The 27,982-nt window shown below is 44.6% G+C and overlaps 2 protein-coding genes across 7 annotated transcripts in view; both read left to right on the top strand.

The window, feature by feature from the left end:
* Positions 1-13,305, top strand: part of ncoa1 (nuclear receptor coactivator 1) — a 29,698-nt gene extending 16,393 nt beyond the window's left edge. For 3 of the 4 annotated variants that reach the window (XM_088402786.1, XM_088402785.1, XM_088402784.1), the window contains 12 exons: positions 267-1,182; positions 1,617-1,835; positions 2,604-2,922; positions 3,080-3,265; positions 3,814-3,928; positions 4,057-4,225; positions 4,700-5,023; positions 5,218-5,328; positions 6,084-6,507; positions 6,581-6,740; positions 6,809-6,989; positions 7,307-13,305. In XM_088402786.1, the coding sequence (XP_088258912.1) occupies positions 267-1,182; positions 1,617-1,835; positions 2,604-2,922; positions 3,080-3,265; positions 3,814-3,928; positions 4,057-4,225; positions 4,700-5,023; positions 5,218-5,328; positions 6,084-6,507; positions 6,581-6,740; positions 6,809-6,989; positions 7,307-7,492 (3,310 nt within the window). In that variant the 3' untranslated portion in view covers positions 7,493-13,305. The remainder of the gene's footprint in view (positions 1-266; positions 1,183-1,616; positions 1,836-2,603; positions 2,923-3,079; positions 3,266-3,813; positions 3,929-4,056; positions 4,226-4,699; positions 5,024-5,217; positions 5,329-6,083; positions 6,508-6,580; positions 6,741-6,808; positions 6,990-7,306) is intronic. The other variant, XM_088402787.1, reaches the window with a different exon arrangement.
* Positions 13,306-15,567: 2,262 nt separating this feature from the next.
* The window catches only part of LOC148406876 (uncharacterized), a 150,570-nt gene continuing 138,155 nt past the window's right edge, over positions 15,568-27,982 (top strand). For all 3 annotated transcript variants that reach the window (XM_088403195.1, XM_088403194.1, XM_088403198.1), the window contains exons 1-2: positions 15,568-15,986; positions 17,011-17,141. The gene's annotated coding sequence lies outside the window, so the exon portion shown is untranslated. The remainder of the gene's footprint in view (positions 15,987-17,010; positions 17,142-27,982) is intronic.

Here is a 27,982-nt window from a genome sequence, read left to right as displayed (position 1 = left end):
TTCATATATACAGTAAATCAGGCTTTCCCCCAGAATAAAAATGGCTAAGCCAAGTGCTCACCATGCGCTTAGCCTGGCTGAGGGGCAGGAAAAGCCTGGTGGGCTGCGGGGCTTATAATATGCTGGGGCAAAAGCTTTGACAATTGACACTGTCTGAAAACATTTATCATTTGGTGATTTTACAGTTACTCTTAGCAGAAATGCTAATGTTAAGCATAATCTTGGTTAATGCAGGTTTCTAAGATTATTTTTTTTTTATTCCACAGGGAACACAACACTGGTAGCTCTCAGGAAAACACTACCCCCAGCCTTCAGCCAACCCTGGGCACCCTCGCCCAGACGCCCTCACGCTCGCCGGTTCTCGCCACTGGCAGCAACTCAAAACAAACCTCAGGCCCTGCCGTCGCCGCCGCCGCCTCAGCCTCCTCCGCCCCCTCCGCTCCGACGGGGCTTCACCCCAGCAACAGCAGCGTCTCCCCCCAACGACTGAATGCCGCCGGCTACCTGCCGCCCAGCCAGACGCGTCCCCAACAGGGCAACAGCCCGTCACCTCTCAGCAGCCCTACCGCCGCCGCCCCTACCTCGTTTATGTCGCGGGCGAGTCCCGGACTGGCGGGGAGCCCGCGGGTGCAGGGACTCCACTCGCCAGCGGGCGCACTGAACAGACAACACTCAGGCGGCGACGGCAGTAATACGGCCCAGGTCGGGTTGAAAGTCTCCTTGTCTAGACAAGCCAGCACCCCTACGGATTTCTCTTCCCGGCCTGGAGCGGAGGGAGGGCTCGAGGACTCTGTGAAAGCCCCCCTGCCCTCCACCACGCCGTCGGCTCATCTCAGACTTAATCAACCGCCGGACAGCAACGGAACAGGAAGTGACGCCGGTGACGTCCACCCCGCGTCGTTGCCTCATCCCAAGCCGACTCCGGGTCCTCAGTGCCCAGCCTCCCACAGTACATTGACGGAGCGGCACAAGATCCTACACCGACTGCTCCAGGACAGCAACGACTCCACCGCCACCGCCGCCTCTGCTGCCACCTGCGAGGACGGCGTCAACAGAAGCGAGGTGGAGATCAAGAAAGAGCCGCCATCCAGCCCCTTGGTGAGCGCCGCGCTGCAGCGCTCGAATTCCAGAGAACCACAGGACCACCAGCTGCTGCGCTTTTTGCTCGACACGGACGAGAAGGTGAAAGTAACCGTTGCGTACTCATTTTACTGGGCTGCGCCCATGACAGTTTTGTTTCAGCCATTGTAAGTAGTCAGCCTCCACAAAAAATTAATAATATGCATTTTCCTCATCCACATACTTTAAACCCATTTCAACATATCAAACCCTCACGTTTTAATTTTCTACAGCATGTTCTCACTCTTTCACTTAAAGCAATGAGAATATCATATCACATCCCCTTGAAGAAAGAAAACAGACTTACATAGTTTACCAGAATAGCTAAGTATTGGCTCATCCGTTTTTTTAAATCACTGCCAGTTGAAGTATACCGTGAAACTGACTCTTGCAACAAGATACATTTTGACTACTAATCGCTAAAAGTACAACTGAGCCGTTAACCCATAAGGGGAAACACCATAAATGCTGACGGAAAGCTCGACTTGTCTTTGCAGGACTTGGGAGACCTGCCTCCTCCCTCGGCTCTCAGCCTGCAGACGGTTCGGGTGAAGGTGGAGAAGCGAGGCAGCGGGGAGGCATGCGCGGCGACCGTGGGTACGGGCCCCGCCTCCAAGACCGCCACCCCGGCTTGCGTCAGCCCCAAATCCAGCCTTGTCGGGGAGAGACGAAGAGACAGCCGGCGGGATAGCCGCCGGGATAGCCGAGACTCCACGGTAACGTTATTGTCAGCTCACTATGGCAAATTTGATTATTATTTTGATCATTTGGTGATTATTTTGATCATTCTGTACTCCCTAATCGGTTGAATTTTCTAATATGTGCAGGTCCAAAATCAGCCCGTTCACTTTCTGTAATACATATTGAACAAATAAATCACAATAGCTTTATGCATTTCCCATGTACTCAATGTTTCTCAATATATGAGTCGTTTTTTTTTTCCAGGAGTAAAATGTAAACTGTAATACGTAACTGTCACTGATACTGATAACAATTGCTAATACCACTATTGCTTTGATATAATTTCCCATAAATAAGACACACAGTGTAGAAGCTACACTCTTAATTTTGGGGTGAAATTCTGGTATTTTTTATTTAACTTTGTATAATATGCACCAACAGTTTGGCAACAATGTAAAAACTAGAGCAGACCTGAATAAATCTCACCTTTTGTAAAGTCTTGATATTTTCATGTGTTCATATCTGCACTTTTTTATTTATTTTTAATTTACAGTTTATAGGACCCATCCCATATGCTTGGCCTTCATTTTTGAGATAAAAAAGTGGGTTTTATATTCGGGGAATTGGTGTAAACTGCAGTTGAAGAAATTATGGATTTTGGTGGGACTCAAAACAGAATAGACATCCTGTAATATTCAAACCATTTTAGTGTTCGACTGCCTTTCAACCGCCTCCTTTTTTCATCCAAAACCTCTTAAGTGGTCCTCTGCTCAATTTTTGCTCTTTCTCATTATGTCTCTCAGATGTCCGGCGGCGCCTCGGACACGGAGCCCCTGGCCCAACTTCCTCCCTCCCTCAGAGCCGCGAGCACGGCCAAGCAGAGCGCAGATGACTCAGCCGCCTCTGGAGGAGGCTCCCAGCTCCACTCTCCGGCCCCCCAGACTCCGACGCAGCTCCAGTCCCCGGGGCCTCCGCTGCAGTCTCCGCTGTCCCAGCCCTGTTTGCAGTCGCCGTCGCCCCAGCTCCACTCGCCTTCCCCCAAACTCAAGCTGCAGTCACCCATCCAAGCGCAGCCCGGCAGTGTCAGCGTCAAGAGGGAACCACCCGGCACTCCCAACAGAGGTGGGAGCGCTCGGCTTAAAACGTGCATTCATTCCATCTTTTCTCCATAATCACCACGGTAGAAAGGGTTTTTCAGTGGAAATCTTAAGTCGACGACATACTGTAGGAATAACGTGGCGCGAATGATTCCAAATACAACCCGTGTCTGTTTTCCCAGGCAACAATGAAGGCGGCCCCGCATCTGACTGCAATCTCCAGAATCAGTCGGCCTTCGATTTCTGCAACCCGCCCACTCCCAGCCAGGCCCAAGCGAAGGGACCGGGAGACCTTTTCCAGGCCCCCAACGGCAGCGGCAGTCCCTTCACCGAGGCAGAAATCATCAACCCGTTCACTTCAAACACTGGTACGTGAAAAAAAAAACGCTTCAGAGAAATAATCGAGTCAAAAGTCTTCTAGATTGATAGATTTAAGTTTTTTTTTTAATTCGTATATTTTTGAGAGAAGGGGGTTGGAAAAAAATAGCGCCACAATGAAGTGGTCACAAACCTGACCATGCATTGTGTATTCTGTCACATGCATGCGGCGTGACAACAATAACCTGGCGCTAATTTGCACCTCAGTGTTGACAGTGGTAGTCACACCAATGATAGATTTTTTTTTTTTATTGCTGTGTAGAGGGCATGTAAAAAGTTAACACAACTGTTCAAATGCAGGTTTTTTTTCATTAACAAAGTTTAATCATCTGTACAACTCGATAGAGAAATATTTTAAAGAGGGGAAATGAAATAAAATCGTTTCATTTGCCTCTAAACGTACAAATTTCATTTGTTCTATAAGGCCTTAATAATGCGCCATCATTCACCGAACCTTAAAAAACTCAATATATGAAGTGTGTTCCTATTTTTTGCTGATGAATGTCAATCAATCAATGGTGTTTTTCAACCCGCTCAGGCCTGACCAAGTTAGATTTGGCGGATTCGCAGTTCCAGCCGCTGTCTCTGTCTGATTCGTTGTCTTTTGATGTCCTGGGAACACCATTGCAAGCGCCCCTCACCTCGCCCCAAGAGTGAGCAACACACACATACACACACTTAATAAAGCTAGAGCAATGCCTAGATCAAGTCACGTCACATTTTCATTATGATGATGAATGCAAATATCCAAATGTATGAGCCGTTGCTGTGTTCCGAGTAGGCAGTGCGTACCCTGTACGCTGGATGAAGTCCTGGGTCCTCCAACCACGCCCGAGGCCCGGAATGACGAGAAGGCGCTGCTGGAGCAACTGGTCTCCTTCCTCAGTGGCACTGATGAAAGTGAGCTTGCCGAGCTGGATAAAGCCTTGGGGATTGATAAACTGGTGCAGGTGAGTAATCTGTGATAGTATGCATTGCAACATTATTCTCTGCATTTTACCCTCCTCTTTAGTTTACAGCACAGCCCTATTCTCGCTAAGATTTTTAAAAAACTAAATTTGCACTCAAAATTACAGAGCTCCAACGTGTACTTACAAAATGTTTTTGTTCTGGAAGTAATTTCGTAATGTATCGGTAGTAGAGGTACCACTGTATGTTTTTTTTTAACATCTTTCATTCACTTATATGATCCTCCCTATTCCATGTTTTTCCTTTTGAAACACTCAAATCTGCCACAAGATGGCACCACAGCCCTGTCTACATCCAAGCATAGTAGTGAACAGTAAATGAAATATGATGCCTGAGACACAGCCAATTCTTTTGTGTCCGCTGTTGTGTGTACAGTGGACACAAATGAATAGTCTCAGTTACAGGATCATATGGCTATAATTTAAAGTGGGATTGACTTTTCTCCTTCCCTACAGGGTGGCTGCTATGACCCAATGCCCCAAAACTTCCCAAGTCAGCAAGTCACTGCCACCTCGCTCTCTCTGGACCCCAAGCTGCCCACTTACCCTTCCCAGTTCACGCCGCCCGCTCCGTTTACGGCCGAGCTGGCCGCCGTGGGACAGCAGCAGGCGTTGGGCTTCGGCGCCGCCCGGGGTACCTTCCTTGGCGGGATGCCCGCCGCCACGCTTGGCCTCCGGCCGGGAATGACCCGGCCGCCGCAGGGGATGGGCGCCCAGCTCAGGCTGCCACCCAACCAGTTGCGGCTGCAACTCCAGCAGAGACTTCAGGGTCCCCAGCAGGTGAGAGCGCTGACCCAAATTCCATTTTGTAGCCCCCTTCTGCTCCCCATTTATTTGGTTGATTCAAATGTATTTTTATTTGGGTTATTACTGTATAAATGTCAAAAATGCAAATTTTATTTTAAAAACCGCTACATTAACTACTGTTAACTTAAAACTATGATTGGTATCTTGTGGTTCCCTTCCATCCTTAGCTCCAGAATCGTGTGGCGATGAACGCGTTCCCAGTTGGAGGAGGGGGAGGAGGCCAGCACGTCAACATGGCCGTTCGACTTGGGGCGCCACAAGCTCAAATTCCTTCACAGGTGATGCACTTGATCAGCTGGTTGCCTTCACCACACTTATCAACATTCAAATTTTCTAATGCAGTAGAAATGTGTCGCTCACAAAATTAAGAGAGTGTACTGATTGTTTTTTTGTGAGTACAGTGGGCCCCCGGTTTACGAGATTAATCCGTTCCGCGGTTGGGATCGTAACGCAAATTTACCGTATGGCGGACGACCCAAACCTATGTTAAATCGCTAATGCATGTGAAACCACCAGGTAAAAACATCAAAATTGGACATACATATTAAAAAATGGTATCAAAGAGTATAGTAAGCAGAGTAAGTGCTATGTAGCCTTCTTCGTATTTCTTGATTATCTCCAGCTTCGTTTCCATATAAATCATCTTCCTATCTAGAGCATCACTAGCAATCTTGGGACCCATGGCTCACCCATTCAAGTTTGAATTAAGCAGTAAAATGCACAATAAATAGTTATTTTAAGCACTCAGACGCGATCCAGTCCATAGCATGCCGCCATTTTGATAGTGACTCCGACCAATAGCAGATCAGTATCTTAAGGAGTCGTGACGCAGACCAATACCTGCAGTGCAGCCAGTTTGACGGGACCAGAAGTAATCATGAATTGTGGAACGATTGACTGTAAAAAGTGTTCGCTAGCCATTTTATGGAGCTTAAAAAAAGTATGAGCTCTCTTTGTGTCCATGTTTAGTGAAGGCGAGGTCTTAAATGTGATGGATGTGGCCTTCAACAGTGCGTTTGTCCTCCATCCCCAGCCTCCCCTCAACGCCCAGATGCTGGCTCAGCGTCAGAGGGAGCTCTACAGTATCCAGCACCGTCAGCGTCAGCTTTTCCAGCAGAAGGTCATGCTGATGAGACAGAACATGGCCGGCGTCGCACCCGCGGGTGGCGCCGCGGCCGGCGCCGCCAGGCTTCCGAAAGGCGCCGGCAACGCGTCTGCGCCTCAGCAGCAAGCGCCGTTCAACTTCCCCGCCGGCTACAGCCCGGTGTCGGGGAACCCTCCTACCTCACCCGGGCACTTCAGCGGCCCCGTGCCGGGAGGGGCGCCCATCCCGGGGGGCGCCCTGGACGCCAAACTGAATAGCCCCACAACGTTGCTGGGCGGCGTGCAGGCTCCCCCGTTTGGTGGCGGCGCCTCGTTGCAGCAGCAAGGTCTGATGCAGCAGTTTGGGGGCGATGGTGAGCGCAAACGTATGAAATGCTCAGTCCAAATTGAGATGAAATAATACAATTTCCCTTGACCCGCCAACAGCCATGGTCCAGCCGGACCCGCCTTTTCCTCCTGAGATCAGCCCCACCAGTCCGCTGTTGTCCCCTCAGAACTCCACTTCCCAGAGTCCTTTGCTCCAGCAAGGCCCGCCTCCTGGCTACCAGTCTCCAGACATGAAGAGCTGGCAGCAGGCCAGCAACAGGTGAGTGATGCAAAAACACTACATGGATGCATGAATTCCTCATATCTTTTTTATTTTACTTTCCACAGCCTGTTCAGTCCATCGCCGCAGCACAGCGGGGGACAGACGTTCGGCCAGCAGGGGGCGTACAATAACATGAGCATCACAGTGTCCATGGCGGGGGGCTCGGCCGGCGTGAGCGCCTTACCTTCTTTAGGGCAGCCCGTCATCGGTGGCGGCGGCGTGGGGTCGCTGTGTAGCGACCAGCAGGTCAGAGCAAACCCTTAACAATATTCTTAGACCCCTCGATAACCCTCGGCTATTTCAATGAATTCCACATTTCCATCATGCATAAACGTCATCAATTGTAGCTCTTGAAATCCTAACTTTGCCTGGCATGATAAAGAATGACGTACGCAGGCATTTACAAGCCAGTCCTGGCCACGCTTCACTGAATCCTGAGGTCACGCTGAAGCCATATCTTAATACAACTAAAGTGTGCTTGGTCCTGGTTACCACTGGAGAGAGCTTAAAGAACCACTGCTGCGTTGCGTCCGTTTCTAAAGCTTGTTTCTTCCTGCGTGTAGGTGCAACAGGTGCAAGTGTTCGCTGACGTCCAGTGCACAGTCAACCTGGTGGGCGGCGACTCATATCTGAGTCAGGGCTCCATCGGGGCGGCCGCTTCCGCTCAGAAGGGACCCGGACCTCCGCCGGGGACCCAGACCAGCCAGGCCCAGCAGAAGAGTCTCCTCCAGCAACTGCTCACCGAGTGACGCCCCTCCTCCACGGCCCACTTCAAGTCCCAACGCTCCCTCGTCACTCGTACGCCTCCTTTGGACCCGTGGCAATCTCACCTCATTTCAGGACAGGCGGACGGCGGGTGGCGTGGAACCGTTTCCCTCCCGCGTCGCCGGGGCCGGCGTTGGCGCGTGCCGGCGTTGGAGCGTGCCGGCGTTGGAGCGTGCCGGCGTTGGAGCGTGCCGGCGTTGGAGCGCGCCGGCGTTGGAGCGCGCCGGCGAGCTGCCTGTCTGACAACCTGTCTGTCTGCCTCAGCCTATTTAAGGCAGTGTTGTCTTTGCTGCTCACCCCCCCCCCCCCCCCCCTCCCCCTCCCCAAGCCATCACCCCGCCACCCGCTTCCTGATCGCTGTCCAATCAGGACACGGGAGTACCTCGGAGGTTGGTTTTTCCGGGAATGTGACGACGGTAGCTCAGTATCAGCTGGTTCTGCGACGCTCTCTCTCTGTCAGCTACACAGTGCCTGGTGGAAGTTTGAGCTTCTTCTTTTTTTCTTCTTCTTCCACACACAATTATTCGATTAGATTTTTATTTTCTTTGTTGTTCTGCTCTCCTCATCGTCGTCATCATCTCAATCACCTCTGACAAAAAGCCCGCAAAGGACAAGGTGACGAAATGCCGATGGGAGACAGACGAGATGCTGCTCACTTTTTTTTGGGAGGGGGGGGGACTTTTCTCTTTTATTTTTGTATTACGTAAGAAAGACAAAAACTGTGAGAGACTGTTGGGATTATTTAACAGTCGCGTGTTTATTAGCCCTCACCTCAGCAGCTGTGAATACGAGGCCAGCTCGGCCTCCCTCTCTCTTATCCTCTCCTTTTTTTTATCCCGCGCTAACTCGGCCTATCAGTGTTGTTTGCCATGCAGGCGTGTATGGCGTTGTACAGTATAGCAGGAAGGACATAAAGGATGACACATCACACACACTCAAAACGTGGAATATACCCCTTTCACGCAGTGCCGGTAAGGCGTAACATTTCCTGTATGCAGCACCGATATTGGACCCCCCACTTTACCAACTATTCGCAAAATGCAAAGGCAAAATGAGCTCCAACTCAAGATTTTTCTGTTTTACTCGGAATCCAGCACGGATACGCCCCCAATTTTACCAAACCGATGCGTCTGTACGTTTGGATGAACCCTGCACTCATATATGGCTGCATTTAAATCATCACTGGTTCTTTGATACTACCCTTAATCCGGTATTAAAAAAAAAATGTTTTACAAACACGGCACCTGTATTGGTACCATAGATAAATGCCTTTTTTCACACATTGCTGATAAGGCAAAGCAAGCACCGATTGAGTGACGTTTTTCTGAATCCGGCACCAAACGTTCAATTAGCGTTTTCCAAACTAGATGTGACCTTCTGATAGTCATTTACCTAAATGGTCACTGTCTCTGGAGACAATTTTCTTTTCTTTCCCTGAATCTGGCACAAACTCTGCTTTGGCACATACTAAAAAAAAAACAAAAAAACGATCGTTCTGTGTTGACAAGTTGTCAAGCATGAGCTTTTGACATTTCTCCATACGCAGCAGCAGACTCCGTGTTTGGCATTCACCAAATAGCTCCGGTCCCAGCTTCCGTTTGGTAATCTGTTTATCCGTTTTTTTTTGTTTTTTTTTCCCGAATCCAGTACCAATGTTAGAATGCCGTTTTACACACTCAAAATGGCCACCAGTTCTGTCTGAAAGGGGTCCATAACCGCAAGTTTCCCAAGTCATACTGTACTGATATAAAATGCATCGGAGGAGGAAGCAGTCCCCCCATAACCCGCCTTGAAAGAAAAAATGTGAAGAATTTCATCCAAATGTCCCCCAACCTTATTTTTATTTTTTTTTGTAGGTTTAACCCCCTCAGTGAAGCGCTTGAGGCACGGCGCCGAGCGGGGCGCGTATTTTTGGAGGACGTAACAGTCGTGACGGGCTGCAAACATTCTCTCACTGGCCTGCCAAACCCGTTTGTTTACGGTCTTTGCGGTTTCAGCATTCTGCGCTTCGGGCTCCCTCAAAACGGACGGCGCCATCAGGACAAGCTCTGTCATTCCTCGCCCTACCTCAGAGCACTTATTTGTTTTGTTTTTTCTTCGATTTCCGTACGATTACCTCATCTCGTCCTCTACCGGGAGCGCATGCCGCCTGGTTTTCTGACCTCGTTTCACACTGTGAACTCAACTTTCTCTTCTTCGTTTTTTTTTTGTTTTGTTTTTTTGTGTGTGTATTCCGGTTCTTGTCCATCCCGGAAAACCGCAGCGTGCTTTTTCACACAAATTTATAGACTTCGTCAAGGTTTAGATTGATTTTTTTTTTTCCTCATTTTCTATTCAAGACCATTTCTCCGCTTTCTATCTTTCGAATTGAATGACTGCGGGCAAAAGTATTGGGCCGGGCCGGATTCAGGAAATTCCTGCGGTATGATGCAAAGTTTTTGGTGTCTTTCTGCCTTTCGGCTCTTCTGGACCGCCAAAGAACTCGCGCCGTAAAAATTGTAGATATCCTTCATTGATTCATTCAGAGGTGTGTCCCAATACTTTTGTCCAAGTAGCGCAGGGGTGGGGAAAAAAGTGGCCTCCGGACCTACCTAATTTTGTCATAAAATTTGTTCATAAAAAAAATGTATTTATTTTTTAATTATTATGTCATTAAATAATTGGTTGTAGATATTTTAAAAGCAGTTTTTATGTACAGTTTCCAGAAATAATTAAATAATAAAAAAAACACTCAATATACATACACATTCATAACTGATTTTTTTTTATTATTGTGATTATATTTGTAATGTGTTGATTTTAGAAGTTTTTTTTTAAATCAATTAGACCCCAGTTTTTATTTTTTTTTATTAGTAAACAAGAAAAACAAACTTGTCATTAAGATGTGTGTTAAATTTGGGGGTCAAAACGTTTTTTCCCCCTTTGCATCATGTGAATTTTTGAATGCTTTTATTTGTATGATAAAATCATGAATTAAATTTAAAAAAGGATTTTAAAAATAGCTATTTTAATTCAACTATTTTGCATGAACATTTTTGATTGTTTGAAATGAGTTCAAATGTTTGCCCACCCCTGATTGAAACCTTTGCATCATCTTTTGCGTCTTTTTGCTTTGGCGTTGAAAATTCCCATATCCAATTATCCCATGTGGTCAAATTTCATGTTTTTGGACAGATTGAACACTTCTGTTTAAATTGATTTCCGGCACGCGCAAAGTGGGAGAATGTTCATATTTTTCAAATTCTTGATTGTCGCGCATCCAGTCCCTCGGCCGATTATTTTTTGTTTCTGCAGGGATGAGGAATTCCTTTCCTCTCTTCACTCCACACTACAAAAAAAAAAAAAAAAAAAGCCAAAAATCAAGCGATGCACGTTGAAATTCCAGATGTTATGCAAGAGCTGCTCAGCGGAAAGGCCGCCTCCCTTTTCTTCCTCCTCCTAGTCGGCAGGTACAGGCTTTTTTTTTTTTTTTTAACATGATGTAAATAACAAAGTGAAATGTGAATAATAATAATAACAGTAAGGAGAATCATCATCAAGACAAGTTTGTGGTAAATAACTACTCGCCTCCGTCTTTTTATCGTTTAGTTTTTTTTCAAATTCCTTACAATGATGATGATGCGTATGTATATGACTATCAGTGCGTGTGATGAATACTGTATATTATTATTCTGGATCTTCTCCTTTTCCTGCTTCACGTGTCTGATGCCAGAGAATGGTTTCTATAGCGACTGCTGAATGTGATTTTTACTGAGCGACGAGCAGTGTGGACTGGCTTTGTTTTTATTTGTTGTCGTCATCGTCGTACGGGTTCTTTTAATTGAGAAAAAAGGCCATATTGTATTTTTTTCTCTCTCTCTCGTCAGAGAGTGGAGCCTCGGCAGTGTGGAGAAACCACAACCCCCCCACCCCACCCCCCACCCCCCCAAAAAAACGCTCCCTCCTAGTAAATGACCAAAGCCTCAAAAGATCTCGTATGCAAACCCCGTCGCGACGTTCGAGCCGCCCGTCTTTAAACTCGCTCGCTACCCGAAACGGATTTTTGACGTCTGTAGTCGTCAACGGCAGTGGATGAGTCAGTAGAGGCGGCCCAAAGTCGACGTAAGCTATGCACCTTATTGCCAAAAGAGAAAAAGAAATATGGGAGTGAGCAAAAATGCATTCACTTTGTTTATGTTGGGACACGTTCAAACCTTGCTTTTGCTGTTCAATCCTTTTAAATGGGGGAAACAATAAGTTTGGCCAAGAGTCTCTAATAATTTTTTTTTTTAATGTTTCTTGCAAAAACTGATTTTTTTGGTGATGTAGTAAATGATATGGGCTTATTGTCAGACAGCAAAATTTGTAACCATATTCCATCAAGTGGCAGTCCAAATATTGCAAAACTTCAAATTTCACTTACTGTCAATGTACCCCATACCCCAAATGTACCGAAAAAAGTTTTTTGATGTTATCGATGTAAAAAATTATCACGTAGATATGTGCCTATTATTGGACAGCGTTTTGTCGATGTAAAAAAAAATATATATAACGTAGATATGTGCCTATTATTGGACAGCGTTTTGTTTAATCATTTGCCATCAAGCGGCAGCAAAGAAATTCCAAAACTGCTTTTCAAAAATTCACTGTCGATGCTAACTGTTAGCATATCAATGACAAAAAAATAACCTGTCGTTATCCACATATTGTTCTAATCGCAAAACAACCGAAAAAAAAATGTTTTTGACCTTACAGATGTAAAAAAAAAAAATTGATATATAGATTTGTGCCTATTATTGGACAGCTTTTTTTTTTTTTTTTTTTTACCCAGCCAACCAAAAAAATAACTCCAGGTTTTGTGCTTTCATCAGAAAAGCAATAGAAAAACCTCCTGTTTTTCAAGCCATTAAAAAAAAGTTTTCAAAAAATATTTCAGAACGGTTAACCCTAACCCCCCAAAAACTCAAGTCCTCCCACAACTCTCTGAACATTCCGGACGACAACACGGTTCGAGGTGGCACTCGTGCACCCATCTTCTGTTGAGCTCCTCCTTTAGATGATTTTTTTCTTCCCTTAACTCACTCCCTGTACAGTTTCTTCGTCTGGGTTGTGGTCGTGTTTTCTCCACTTCTCCAACGCCGAGGTTTCGCTTTCGCCACTTGTACAAATTAATATAAATAAATATATAGGTATAAATATAAGATACATCGGACTTTTTTTTTGTAATATGACCCTCATGTAAGGTTTGGTTGTAAAGAAGAGGCACAGGAGCAGCTACAAGATGACGAGACAGTGTTCATGTGGGACAATTTTGTAATTTATGCATGTTGGGAGGTGTTCTTGTTTGTTTTTTTTTGTTTGTTTGTTTTCCCTCAAACCATCACCACCCCCCACCAATCTGTTCTGTTGTGATCTGAAAGTAAAACCGAACTTTTCAGTTTTTTGGGGGGGTGTTCTAGACAATCAGTGTGGGTCGCCTCAGTGACCCCTTTTTCTTGTTGGACTCACTTGTACAAAAACAAAACAAAAAAAAACCTCTACTGGAACTTTTTTTTTTTTTTTTCTGTGGCTGCTCCAAGTTTACACACAAAAGAAACACATTTCTCGTACACACAAAACACCTCGTGCAGCATATTTGATCCCTTGCTCTTTTGAAAAAGATTTTTGTTGAATGTTTTACTTGTTTGTGTCTTTTTTTTTTGGCTCCTCTGAGGTGAGGAAATGTTTTTTTTTTTTTTTTTCGACTAACAAATCCATAACATCTGAATATGAATGTGGGAATGCAACACATTGCAATAAAAGCACCATTTAAAATGTACCCACGTGGTGGATTTTATTTACAGGAATGATGCCAGTCACATAAATTATCTTGCATTAAAACACAACTCTGTTTTAAAAATATTTTTTTAAGGATGTGTTCCTCAGAGCTGCTGAGCTGTTAATTAATAATGGATTAAAACGTGTAATTTCGAATTAAGCCACAAGATGGCAGCATAGACTTTCATGTGGCCCTGCCTAGTACAGTACTCGCTTGTATGTATTAGTTGTGGCTATGTCCCTGAGAAACCGTTGAACACAATTTTGTTGCTTTATCTATCTATCTATCTATCTATCTATCTATCTATCTATCTATCTATCTATTGGGGGGGGGGGTTGGAGACATGAGTACACACAGGAAATTGTGTAAAGCAGTTAAATCTATTTCAGACAAAAATGTCAACATCAGCCTTAAAAAAAATCACATTGGTTTGGTCCTATTTTTTTTCTCTGTATAAAAACATACAGTCCTGAATATATTAAATAATTTCCACACTGAGGCAGTATCATGTAGACATTAGGTTTTGCAGAAAACATGGAGTCACATAGGTCCAATGAAGGTGCTGTCATATATCATTCCACCCAGAAGATAAATCTAAATGAAAATATCACTGTGAGTATTATCAGTCTATGTGTGTTGCACCACCATTTGCAGTCACATATCTATTGCGCAAAAGTGAGCAAACTGGTTCTTTGAGCTGCAGAAAGCATACAACGTTAGCAAAAAAAAAAAAAAAAAATTGCTCAAAATGTCTTCAAATTTTGCGACTTATCTTGGAAAATTCGTAAGCGAGGTCAATCATCTCAAAGCGGCAGCAAAATGGTACGAGCGTTGCCTCTCTTCGCCTCAACCTTTGGCTGATTATTAAGGCTCTCATGTTTAATTGATCAATGCTAGCTGGCTCGTGTTTGCGTCCGCAGAGACGAGACGCGCGCACACGCACACGCATAACATGGCCTACTTTGAAAAAGCTTTTCCCATTTGCGTCGTCCCAATCCGGTCAAAATTTCCCAAGATGCAGCTTGTTGTGAGCGTGTATGTTGTTGTTGCTTAGGAACACTTTTTTCCTCTTTTTTTTTTTTTTTGAAGCCCCCCCAGTCGGTGGTCTCTTTTATGAATATCATTACATATCTCAGCCGAGACGGAGACGTCTTAATCGCTATTTTTGCTCTCCATTCAGCACAAGGGGGGTTTATTTCTTTTTATGTTTGGACGCAGTCTTTTTTTGTTGTTGTTCCACAACAAATTACTATTATCTAATGATTATACAAGGCCCACATAAAATGGTGATGAGAAAAAGTTTAAATGTTCAGTTTCAGAAGTTTTTTTCAAGTTAAAAAAACATTGCCAATGCGTGCTTCCATGTATATATTCTTTATCCTCTGCACCAAAATACTGCATTTTATCTTCAATTGAAAATCCTGTTTGAGTCGTCTTGACTGCATTATTATGCCCCCTAGTGGTCAAGTGTCATACAACATTTTATTCATTTTATTTAATTATGCTAAGCTAGAGCATACTCAATTTGTGTTTTTTTCAGGCCTGTTTCATAAACAAGCTGAAGTGGCACATCAATGGAAAAAAAAAAAAAGACTTACATGACCTTGTGCTCTCCAGTTTGTACACTAGTTAATCACAGGTGACATTAGGACTTAACTGCAGGAGGGCCTGGGCAGGGGGACTTCTGGTGGCCCCTCTTTTTCTGCACTCTGTGTGAGGTTGAAGGCTGAAGGCGCCGCCCCCGCATCCCCCCTCCCGCCAGGCCTCCATCTGTTGGCTGGATGCTTGCACGCCGCGATTGATGACTCGATGACGGACGGCGGCGCCGTGAGTGACAGAGCGATTCGGACCCCCCTCGGACATCCCCGGGTCGCCTCTCCACCGCAGACCCGCTTGCCGGCACCATGCCAACAAACGCTAATGGGATGACTGATGGTGATGCCGCGGGAAGCAAAAGTATTGAGACACCAGTAATAAATGAATACAAAAGAATTTTAATTATAGTATGGAAAAGCACACATCAAATAAGTAACTCCAATATAAACCAAATCGTTTCTTTTTTTAAAGGGGGGTAATACATTGAAATGTCAATTGATATGAAAGTTACACATGTATTTTATTTAAACTAAATAAAAAATTAATTACACTATATAGTTCAGCTCGTAACATTACATCACTACAGGCCCATTGAAAAGAATTTGAAAAAAAAACGTCTTCAGTTTCACCACTTGAGGGCGCGCTCTCTCATTCACATCAGTACACCTGCACGACTAACATTTGGCACAAAGAAGGAATGAATGTGTCGGTGTCGGCATGATGGCGTCAAAAATGACCAAAAAAAAAAAAAATCGATATTTAGTCCACATCTTGACCACAAATTCACAGGCATTGGACGAGATACAAATTCCACGAGACGAGATATCTTAAAAGATTGAGTCCACGAGACGGAGATATGACGAGAGTTTCGCAAAATTAGCGTGTAGCTTGCTAGCTTGCTAATTAGCATCGACACGCTTGAATTGTTTGCACGGAATACCGTCCAATTCATATCATTATTGATGAATCGAAGAACTAATATGTTCATTTCATTGTTTATTGACGACGCATTCTGAATTTTGGTGCACATTCAAATGGCAGTACACGTGCTTGACTGAGATTCGACGCCGGGATAAAGTGGCAAGGTAAGCACCTAAAAAAATGTGGAAAAAAAACTTAAATTATTATCGTCACCGTGTTGTAAATTTAATTTGAGAAGTAACTTTGCTCTTTAAAAGCATTAAGTCGCAAAATACTTTTTTAGAGAAATTTAAATGACTTAAAATCTCCGTTTTAAATGTTTAATGATGCAACGTAGTTGGAAAAAAAATCTACAATTTTGTGAACTTGTATAATGCAGTATTAGTAATTTACTTAAAGTGACTTATTAGCCTTAGCGTAATGATTCATTTAAATTGATGCCGTATGATTAAGATTTTGACTGAAATCCGTTTAGTTGAATAGATTATTTGTGTGTTACAATTGGTTGTCTGGTGTAATATATTTTCCCCCGTGCTTTTTTTTGATGTTTATCGAGTTGTGTGGTTGCTGTGTTTTGTTTAGGGGAAGTAGACCTATGCCAAAAACACAATAAATAAACAAGTCGAAATGATTACCTTTTGGTGTTCTCTAACCCAATGGTTCTCAATGGTACCCCCGTTTGAGTACACCTGGAGAGTTTAAAGAAAAAAGCACATGCAAAACGCCTTTAAAATAATTATTGGATAAACTAATCATGTTCATAAAATAAATGTAATGTTCAGGAGGTTATTCAATTTCATTTTTGCAAAGAGCCAGATTCTCCTCCATACTAGAATGGTTCGCCCCAACTTGTCATGGGCCTTCTCTGGTTGTGTCCAGTGAATGATTTGTTTTGTGAACACATCTCTATTATGATGCCAAAAGAGGACACTTTGTTGAATATTTTTCTGTGGACAAATACTTAGTTTTTACTAATTATTTCTTTTTTGAGAACAGGTCTGACACTTGTATGTTGACTTTTTTGGACGATAAATATGTATTTATAATGAAGTTAATGATTTATTTTTAGTGTACTGTAGTTTACTGTAGTAAATATGTAAATCAAGTGTACTATGTAATGTAAATGTAATACATGTATGATTGTTTGTAAAATTCACAAAAAATCACCAATGTTTTATCTCTTGTAAGCTATTTGCAGAACAGGCCTGCGGGCTACTCATATGATCTTTTGGGGCTACCTGGTGCCCGCGGGCACCACCACGTTGGTGTTCCCTGCTGTATATAATATAAAGTTTGGAAGGACAAAATCTCCACCTGAGGTAAGTTTAATTCATTTGTATTTACACAGTTAAAATGCTTCAGTAAAGAAGTAAATGAGGTTGCCAAATGGTCAGTGTAGAGCTGCTACCTGATGTGATCACAATGTATCAAATGGACCAGTGTTTGAATTTTGGCAGTGATTTTGCTGCCCCGTGGTGTGTAATTTTCACAATCGTTTATTTACGAAACTCAAAAAAGCCTAAAAAAAAAAAAAAGGTAAGTCTTCCAGCCAACTTTGCCGCCAGCTGTCAAAATGAGCATGATTAGCGTTAGCCGCGAGTAGGTGAGTGGGCTTCTTTCCGGAAGGAGTTAATTGATGCCCACGGACGGCGGGTGCACGGCACCTGTTCTTGGATGGCACCCTGCCACCGCGCCCCATCCTCCTGCTGTGGAGGACATTCATGCCCTGATGAGGAATTAGGAAGTCATTAGGCAACTCCAGACGACGGGCGTCTTCACTTCCACGCGGCCGAGTGCACGACAGGCTAATCGGCAGTCTTGTTTAAAAAAAAAAAAAAAAAAAGTGTCCTGCTGGGCAGCTGACATGTCTGCAGTGTGTGCTCATCACTGGGAATAGGTCCAAATACATCTTTATCCACAGCCGTAGCATTTTTTTAAACTTATTCAATCCCAAAGACATCTTTTTTACGTTTGATTTTAGCATTTGTGCAATATTTTGATCCTTTTTTGGTCATTTCCTTCCGTGATCTCTTTGTCTTTAAAATAATAAATGTATGTATCTATTGTTTAAAGAGCTTAGCGCAGTCAACCCTTGGTCATTGTGATGGATAGACTCAACACCAATCTGCAGAAACATCTGCAATATAGTAAAGAGTTCAAAACAAAGTTTTGTTCTCAGAGTTTTGTTCTCATTTGGGGCATGGCAGTCCTTCCTAACCCCAGAACTCCAGCTTCCCTCCTGCTAGCACGGTGGATTTTGAGCGCCTCGTCGCCAGCCCTGAATCCACTCCTATAATGGAGAGAAGGCAGGAGAACGCTATCCAGCAGGAGAACCAGCGATGACCCGCGGACAAAGAATATTTCGACCCGACGGCGGCGATATCTTTTTACGCGGGTCGGAGTAAAATTCCCCCGACGTGTTGACTTATCCTTGAACAAGCACCGAAGCATCCCCATAACCTCCGCCGTCATCCCCGACACGGCGTCGACTCCCGAGCGCACACTCAATTAGCCGTCAACCTTTGGCAGGCCGACGCCTGTAGCTCGTCCAAGCGTTATATCCAACCTACGCCTGCCTGGAAGCAACCCTACGCAGAAAGCAAAGAGACAAGAGGGTATTTTTTATTTTTTGTCTCCCGGTGGAGAATAAAGGTTAATAACAGTCCTTTCTTGTGTCATATTTGACATGACCAGTCATGGCGGTAATTACAATCATTACACTCCAAAGGATGTCGAGTTATCCCTCTTAAACACAGGCCGCACAAAGGAAATCAATTATTCAATCAGAGCTCTCCCATTCAGCGGTGCCTGAGTTCACTTCATTTTGGGCCCGGGTGAATCTGCCGCAAATAAACCCGGCGACCGACGCGAAGAAAAGACGGCGCAGGCCCCCTAATTTGTCGCCTTTCAGCCGGTCAATCACGCTCTCAAAGGAATGCGAGCGTGCGCTGACAATCAGCGCGACGTGAATGGGAATGGGTTTCATCTGCCGTTTTGCATAAGTTATCTGCCGATAAGGGGGGGCACGGGAGGGGGGGGGGGGGTGCAGTTGGCAAGCGGAGCCCAAACGGCCCACCATCGCCGCCCACCCCTCCTTCAACTTCTCCCTTAGCCATCCTCGTCTCGCCCGTTGCCTACCGCGATTGGCAACGTGTAATTTAAGAGCACGGGCACAAAGACCAAATGCCAAGCCCATAATGGAAGCTGGATGTCTTCTGATTCTAATGGGCCTCTCCGCCACACTCCCAGGGCCTGTAATTAGGATCACCAGGACACCAGAGGGAAGGAGACAAGCTCACAAAGCGCTCGGGACCTGGATCAAGAGGAGGGAGCGGGGACATTTTAATGACTGATGGCACGGGGAAAAAAATGGAACACTTCTGTTGCAACTTTTCCATTTTGTGAGGGCCAAACCTCTTTTGGGTTTCCGATTTGAAGATTACAAGAACTCTGGAGAGGACCCCAAAATGTCACTTATATCAGTGGACCTGGTATAGGTGGTGTTTGGAAGGATCAATGGGACCACCTGGAATCGGAGGCGGATATATTTGGACTCACCTGGACTTCAGAAAGGACTTGCTTGTAGGTGGTAGTGGTACACCAGGATGACCATTTACCAAACAATTGGCACTGTGGACTGAGGTTTGCTGTTAAATGTCTGAAAGCCTTAGTTGGGACGTCGTGCTGATTCCAACGGGCTTCGGATTTGATTTCACGGACCCCAGAGCGAGAAGAATCTCAGCAGCGACCTGTAAAACTGAACGTTGGCCACTTTGTCAACTGTCAACAGAGGAGTGGCCTTGGATGGCATCGAAGCATCCGTTTGAGACCTTGGGATCAGACCACGCGGGGAAACCGGATCTTACTCTCATGGGTGTCTTTTTGGGCCCGGAGCCTGTAATTCAGATCGCTAGCACAGTCGGGAAAAAAAAATCACCCGCAAAACTGTCAAAGTTGGCCTTTTTTCAATGGACTTTGGATCTTGGACCGTGTTTTCCGCTGGTCTGCGATTCATTAGGCCCCCCGATCGCGGAAAGTTGTCCCGGTTAACTTTCAAGGATGCGCGGCGCTCTTTGATTGCTTATAGAGGGTGACGCTCAGCGGAGAGCAACTTGACTTCAGAGAGAATTCCGATTAGCAAGCGGCGACTCCATCAGCATTCCTGTAGGGATATTTGATCAATCTGACTGATGAAAGGACTCGCACGGGCCTTCATATCCGCACGGAGGACAGGAAGTGTCGTCCTCGCCGCCGCCGCCGCTCGCTCGCTCGCTCGCTCCCCGGCGTTGTTCGGCTCCCGAGGACACACTCGAGCCCGCCGGTGCTCCGGGTGGTTGTGTGTTCAGACCTTTTTCCGTTTAATTAGATTTGTTAAAACAATTTTTGGAGTGCTTTATTCGGTAAAAGCTCTCAGGGGTTAATATCCGCGGAACACTTCTCTGTTCGCCTCCTTTTCACCAATGGAGCATAAATTATTTAAATTATTCAGAATTGTGCGACCTTTTATCTCACCCCCTTTGAAGGCGGCAAATTAAAAATGCAAATGGGCTAACTAATTAATATGCAAATGCATTCATTCCCAGTTAACAATTAGCAATTAAACCTGCAGTGTCTAGAAAGAGCACTGGCAAAATTAGCAACTTATTTTTGCCGTTTGAAAAAATACTCAGTCCCGCACGCGCGCTCGCAAGAAAAAAAAAGATGATTGATGAGTTGACTTGAACTGACGACCACCTGCCTCGCTGTAAACAAAACCAATGGGACGACGTTGTGGCGCAGACGCTAAAAAATCAGAGTCGGCGCCGTCTCACCCCTCCAAAAAAAACAACAAAAGGTGTCATCTTTTTTTCAATCATCTTTTTGTCCTGCTTGGCTGCTCGCCTTTCATTACTCAATCAAGCCTAATTGGAACATTTTAAACTATTTGTAGCTGGTCCTGAAAGTCTTTCTGTTCACGGTTTTGACACGTTAGCATAGCGCTAACGTCCACATTCTGCTACATGTCAACCTTGTTTAGCTATATGACATGGCTGATGGCCAGATATAGCCATCAAACACTTTCTTTTCCAGTTTGTGTTCACTTTGCATATTTTGCCACGCCCATTCGTGTAAACATAATTAAACGATCAAACGCTATTTTACGAGATTCAAGTCACGTTGTTTTATTTTTTAAGAATGAAGTTCTTGCACATTACAAAATATGCACTGTATATTAGTGTTTTTCATGAAGAACTCACAATTGATTCATTCAGAACTAAAACAGGAGCAATCTGTCGTGATCTTCTAGGTAGTTACTGTCGAATATTGCTTGTGGTATTTTCAGATTTTGTACCTTGTACCTTTGTACCTTTTGTACCTTTTTTTTTTTTTTTTTGGTAAAGCAAATATATGTGACTGTTCTAGTTGTCCATTTGTTATTTTTTATTTCTATTTTTGGTGCTGCCACTCTTTACCGGTGCGGCTTATAGTCCGAAATTTACTGTAATTTTAAGGATATGTCTTGGGCTGCCTAAAAATGGACAGCGGGCTGCAAGTAGCACTGGCCGTAGTTTGCACACCCCTGTTACGCGACAGTCTCGGAAGAGAAGATTTGGCAAACTTGTTCGGCAAGCGGCTAAACCGGGAGAAAAACAGCCCAATCGGCTTTGTGCGTTTTTTTCGCGACGTAACCCTAAATTGGACCGAGTTGCGTTTCGTCGGACGGAGACCAAACGTACGGACTTTTTCTTCCGCCCCGCTTCCAGGCCGCTTCATCCGAATGCGAGCGACATCTTCGGACGCACGCTTAAGACGATTTTACGTTAGCCGACGCAGATAGGCTTTGGTTTTTCGCGGACGTGAAAGAACGGGACGCTATCGCCGAGCACTTTTTCCCATTTCCTCCCCAACGCAATCTTCCACTCCACGCTATCTCCCGCATTACACCTCACGATAGCGGACGCGCCGCGGTCGACATCAATCATGTGCGGCGAGCCTCCACTCCGCGCATTTTAGCAGGCGGCGATGCCGCTCGGCGATAGCGGGCCGGGTGCCGAGGGCCAGGAGGCGTGAACCGCACCTCCTTAAAGGTTATCTGCCATACACAGACCCGGGGGCACCCGCCTCGCGCGCCGTTCAGCCGAGGACGTGCAAAGCCATGCGTGCGCGCCGAGATCGGCGTCGACGCGACAATAGAGGTCAGTCAGTCAGTCGATCATCGGGGGAGGCGGGAGGGCGCGAGAATGATGTTCTCCTTTTATTAACATGCCTCCTCATATACAAATCAGAAATGTCAGCGTTAGACTTGATCTCTCGTCTTCAAAAGAGTGTTCGAGCCACGCGCTGGGGGGAACCGACGTTATACTTTGAGGATAAAATGACGCTCCTACTAGAATCAAGTCCTTGTACGACAACAGGCACAAAGATCAGAATTTTTTTTTTTTTAACTTGGTGTAAAATTACTGTGTAGTTTGTCAGAAAAAAATAATGCTGAATTACATTTATTTTTTGTAAAAAAAAAAAAAAATGTAGTTGTAAATTGTAATCTTGAATATTTGAGAAAGTATAGTAAGAAATAAAATAAGATTACTTTAACTGTGTTTTAAAGTGATTTTTTTAAAATCAGTTTTTAAGTCTTAATGTGACAAGAATATATTTTTAGAATAAAACAAATTATTTTTCGGAAAAATTAATAGTCCTACATTTTGAATAAATATTACATTTTGAGGAAAAAATAGGAAAGTCTTACCTTTTTAAAAAAAAGTAATTTTAACTGGCATACTCCTATTTTACATTATTCTTTTTTGGAATTTTCGATTAAATTAGAATATCATATGGATACTAATAAGGAGCAGCACAACAGCCATTGAGTCGAAGGAAAAAATATATTTTGCGACCTACGTGGACTCGTCTTAATTGCTGGGAAAAAAAAGTCAATGTTACAAAAATTCTTCTTGGGGATAAAAAAGGTAAATTGTAGGAACGCTTTTTATTTTTGTGGATTTTGAAAAAAATATTTGTGTGAATTTTTTTTTTTTTAAGAACTGCAGCTTTTTTCCCCCCCAGATATAGATTATTTTCCCCACGAAAGAAGTTTTTCAATTTTCTTATTTGGATCACTTTTTTTTTTTTTCCTGCCCTAATACTCACCGGTACTTGACAGGCTGCAGCTCGTGCCGGAGGGCTGAGCGGCGCCACCTTTGGCACGGTGATTACTGCGCCTTTAAACGCCAGCGTCTTTCATTAAGTCGCATTTAGTGCCCACTTCCCCTGACGCCCCCGGTGTTATATTGCCAAAGAAGCTTCATATTTTATTTATTGCACTTTAATATTGTTTTTGAATATTTGCGCTGCCTTTAGGCCTTTCGCGCCGTCACGTCGCCCTCTTTAATTTCTCCGTGGAATTGATTTCCTATGGCTGCGAGTGACGCTTGATTAAAAAAAAAATAAAAAAAAGCGGGGGGGGGGGGGGGCGTTGCCATGCGAAAATGTAAACGAAGCCGTTTGCGACAATATCTTTGGATTACGCTCGCATTTACCCCTATTTAATTGAATTGATTCTTGTTTACGTTGTGCGCCCCGCTCTAGATTGGGCGGCGTTTAAGAAATTCACACCTCGCCGGCCCGCCCGCCCGCCCCGCTTCCTCGTCCGGTTTAAATATTTAATACCCCCGCACGCTAATGTACAGCGGCGTAATTAGTGCGGCGCGCGGCGGAGGCTCGGCGAGCATCTCTTTATCCGCTCACTCGTGGAATAAATAGAGCTAAAACACAAGAAACGCGGGCAAAGAGTCTCTTTCAAGCAAATAGGCTGGGGGTGGGCTAGATAATTAATTCCGAGATTAATGTACTGTAGCAGTGGTGTGTTATTAAAACGCTATTTTTAAATTACAGCTCAGAAAGCACCCCCTTGGGATTAAGAGTGTTAGCCACTGATCTCTGCTTAAGTTATGGGAGGAAACGCAGGGGGGAGAAGGAGGGGGGGCTACTTTATATGCCCAGGTCGCTTCTTCTTACGGCTCGACGCCGAGAATCTTCTTGCTGTTTGCTATCCTCGGCGGTTCGCTTAAATCGCCTTTAGTCTCCTCATTAATGCACTTAGAACTTTTCGCCGGATAGATGGGAGGGGGGCCGCGACGGGCTTGCGGCGGGCGTTTGATGCCCCGGTATCAGGCCGCGTTTGCTCCGAAAACACGTTTGTTTGCCGCGCTGGAGACGGCGCGCTCGTTTCCTGTTGAAAGAAACATCAGTGACGGAGGGCCGTTGCTTTGAATGTAGCAGTCCCAGCAGATGGTTGACCCCTTTCATGCTGCTATTTTTCTCTTTACTGGGCACAGGGTCTTGGGTGTTTGCGGCGCCAAGCGTATAACGTTTCAAGGTTTTTGACGGCGATACGTGCTTGTTGTAATTAGTCGACTCCAAGGTAACGGTCGGTTCCTTGAGCTTAGGTTAGTGGGCTAAGGTTGAAGGTTAGAGTCATTAGAGTTGGGAGTAGGAATTGTGGCTAATAGGTTAGGTTAGGGGTTAAGTCTCACAAACCTAAGGTTTACGATCTTCTAAGACGTTTCCCACAACCACTCAGGGTTCACCAAATGTAGTATGTGAGTAAAGGTTAGGATACCGGCTATTGTTGCTGCACTTAATGGTTGTCTGAATACCTAATGTCCTTTTTAGTATTGTTGTAGCGTTTGTCGGTTCCGTCCTGCTTTTATGTTTGTAGCATCAGAGAGCACCTGTAGTTCCTGGCAGATGAATCCGCATTGTCGCGGTTCTAGAGGGACCCCGGGGCCCATGGCGGCAGAGACCAGTCCGTCCTGCTAGCCGTAATTAGCGCGGCCCTGTTGATTCACAGATAATGAGAGGCAGTTCATTAGCTCGGCGCTAATTGCCGCCTCCTTCGCCACCACCGGCACCACGCCATGCCGCTCCACTGCACCCCCCCCGCCGCCGCATTCCCCAAAAACTTTTATCATCTGCGAGATTAAAGCTAAGCAATGGGTAACCTGTTGGGAGATTGGAGCGGAAACAGATGGAGGATGATGTTTGCATTCATTTGGACCTATTTTAGTATGTGAGTGTTTTATTTTTTTCCCTTTTTTTGTACACGCGCACGGAGGCGTGATGTGGTTTTGTCCAAGGACGCCATGGAAAGTCGCGACGCTAATTGCTACCAAACAGTTTGATGATTCAGCTTCAGACCAACCTCACCTGCAGCATACCAGGTCACCACCAGCCCGTTTACGTTAATGTAAACGTAGTAACCGCAAGTGCGATATGTTTGTTGTCTCGACCACCCAATGATTTGATGAATTGGACGTAGGTTCTTGATAGTGGGATCCTGAGTAGACGCCGTTGTCTTTTATATTTTATAAACGTAAACACGCGCCCGATGCAAGCTTGCATTCAAAGCTTCAAAAGACAAACGTAAAGAAAATAAAAAACCACACCGCCGCCTAAGGACATAGTTTCTAGCTTTACCTTGTTTGCACATCTGTGCTAATTGCACCGCAGAAACTAATTGATGTCGTTAATTTATGCTGTTCCTGGCACTACTGTACACCACTTTATTTGGTACACCTGTTCAAAGCGCTAATATGGAACCGACCCCGACGGTAACGGGTAGGTAGACGTTGTCGGGACCATCAAAGTATGGAACAAAATGAATGGTTCTTGTTAAAGCGGCGTCCGAGCTCAAGAATAAAATGGGAACCGGGGATTTTCTCAGAGCTGTTCTTTCACTTCAGCTGTTGCTGTTTTGTTTCCATTGGTTTCAGCTCCCAATCAGACCTCGATAAGTGTCAACGTTTTATTTCTACTCGGTCACGGTCGTGCCTTTTTCTTTTTTTTTTCCCCCCCAAACGTTTAAGCGGATACTTAGCTATCTGCCAAATTGGCCACTCGAATGCTTTGTAGCGAAAGTAGCGACGCAATCCTCGGACAGGCAGACGGGCTTGTCCATAAGTGCAGCAGTAATACCCGGCAGGGTCGCGCGTTCCGACATAACGAGTGTCCATTCGGAAGGCAATCTCACCTCGAGCGAGCGATCGGCGTCTGCTGAGAGTCTTTATCGGCGAAGGCCGTGATGAATCCCCGGCAGACCGCCACTCCGCCGCGTACTCCGAGTGAGCGCGCATTTAAATGAAACCTCTCCTGGTGTGCATATTGTATGACATGAGGATGTCTAAACTCTCTGCCTCATCGTGCGCTACATCAAACACAATAACAACAGCCCCCCCCCCCCCCCCCCCCCCCTTTTTTTTTCCTTTTTGGCTGCTTTCTTTAATACCTTCTCTGACATTTCCCTTTCTTGGGCCCATCTCCAAAGACTGCTTTCATGTTCCTTTCACAGTGGACTCATATACATTCTTTAAAGGCAACTTACCTGCGCGCCACGTCACTATGCGTTGCCGCAGTCAATCACGCCCCTTGGGGGACGGCGAGAGTCCTTTTGTCGAATGGGGTTTTGAACCGGAAGGTGCGAGGCGGGAACCCGCTGATCAGAGCATCAAAGCTGCCAGTCAGCCCCCGGGCGGAGCTGCCTTCTATTGACGGGCTCGCTTACGGAAAGTGTGATCGGGAAAATGCGCTTAAGGGGGATACCTCGATTGATGGAGGGGGGGGTTACCGGGTCGGGATATAGAACTATGGAGCGGTGCTCTTTTTAGGGTCACTTGTCAGATACTCATCAATCTGTTTGCTATAAACTCCCAAATCTGAGGAAATGATAACCTAATCAAAAGTCTTATTCTGATGTAAATCTAGCTGAAGTACATTAGAAGTCTAAATAGTTTAGAGTAGACCTCTGGACTCTTTAACTCAATCAATCCCAACGACACATCTTCAGGTTTTTTAATATCCCTGACATTCAATGCCAGGTATTATGTTACTCTGTAGCTACTGTATTTTTTTTTTTTTTCAATGGTTTGGCGAAAGAATACTCTTACGAAACGATGGTGAATCAAGCAACATTATGTCATTAATTTAGTAAAAAAGTTATTCATTTTAGGTATTCAAGTACTAAAATAATTATTTTAGGGACTTAAAGGTGCTAAGAATTTTTTTTTGGGCACTTAAGTAATCATGTTTTTAAATAGGTACTAATTGATTAGCTAATAATCGCTAAAGTAATTGATTACCTTTTGCACTTAAGTATTAAAGCAATAAATATTGATAACGTTAATATATGCCGTAATTGATTACTTTAGTCCTTCACCATGTCTTACTGTGCTTACTGTTACTTGATTCCTTTATTAAAGTAATTCATTTACTTATTTATCGAAAGTAATTGACTGATGAGCACTTAATCTTTTACCACCATCTTCCGAAACTTCTTTGGCTGAAAAAAGCCCAAGGAGAAAAACTTGCCAGAGATGTGAACATGAATTGGAGTATTTGTCTATATTTGCTCGCAGTTAGTTTTAAATCGATCTCTTATTGTTTTCAAAAATGGCCGGTGCTTGTATAAAAAAGTGCATCCATAGACCACAGTACCGCTTGCTTTCCGTTTTTACGCGTTTCGTAAAATTCCATGCAGTCATTTAGGATAGAAACGTACATGGAAACAAAAATTTGATACAGCGCATCAATTTAGACTTTTGGCCACAGAGAAGGATTTTTTTTTTTTTTACTTCTAGGCTTTCCACATTTCAGTACATAGATGCTAGTATGTGAGACATATGATGCGCTTCTCCAGCTTCTAATCATGGGAATGTTGCGTTCATCAGTCAGCGCTGATGGTGGATCGGAGTTGGCCCTTGATGAAATTCTGAAGAGCGTATGAGAATGCATTGAGATGCTGAAGTCATGTCAAAGATTTAAATGTCCCTGACCATAAAGAAAGAATGAAGCGCGGATAGGTGGGTATAATCCTTGCAAATTCACTCCTTAACCCTTGTGCGGTATTTTGTCCGATCCTTTGATCCTTGCACTAAAATCATTCCACATCAAAATGAAATTATTGAAAGAGGACATTGAAACGGGAGCAGAAATGTCATCACAAAATTTCAAAATGGCACAACCACCTATTTATCACACTACCAGAGATGTTTCATCCCTTGGCTGAAGTATTGTGAGTAGAAATACTCCAAAAAATCATTTCCAAACTTTTTGACCAAAAGAAGCTACTTTCTAGTACAATATTCTGCAGTACTTAACAGTAAACCTATCAACAAGAGTTGATCAA

The sequence above is a fragment of the Hippichthys cyanospilos genome, chromosome 20, assembly GCF_059441005.1.
Source record: "Hippichthys cyanospilos isolate Australia breed blue-spotted pipefish chromosome 20, RoL_Hcya_1.0, whole genome shotgun sequence".
In the NCBI taxonomy this organism is placed as follows: Eukaryota; Metazoa; Chordata; class Actinopteri; order Syngnathiformes; family Syngnathidae; genus Hippichthys; species Hippichthys cyanospilos.
This window is presented reverse-complemented; position numbering and strand designations above follow the sequence as displayed.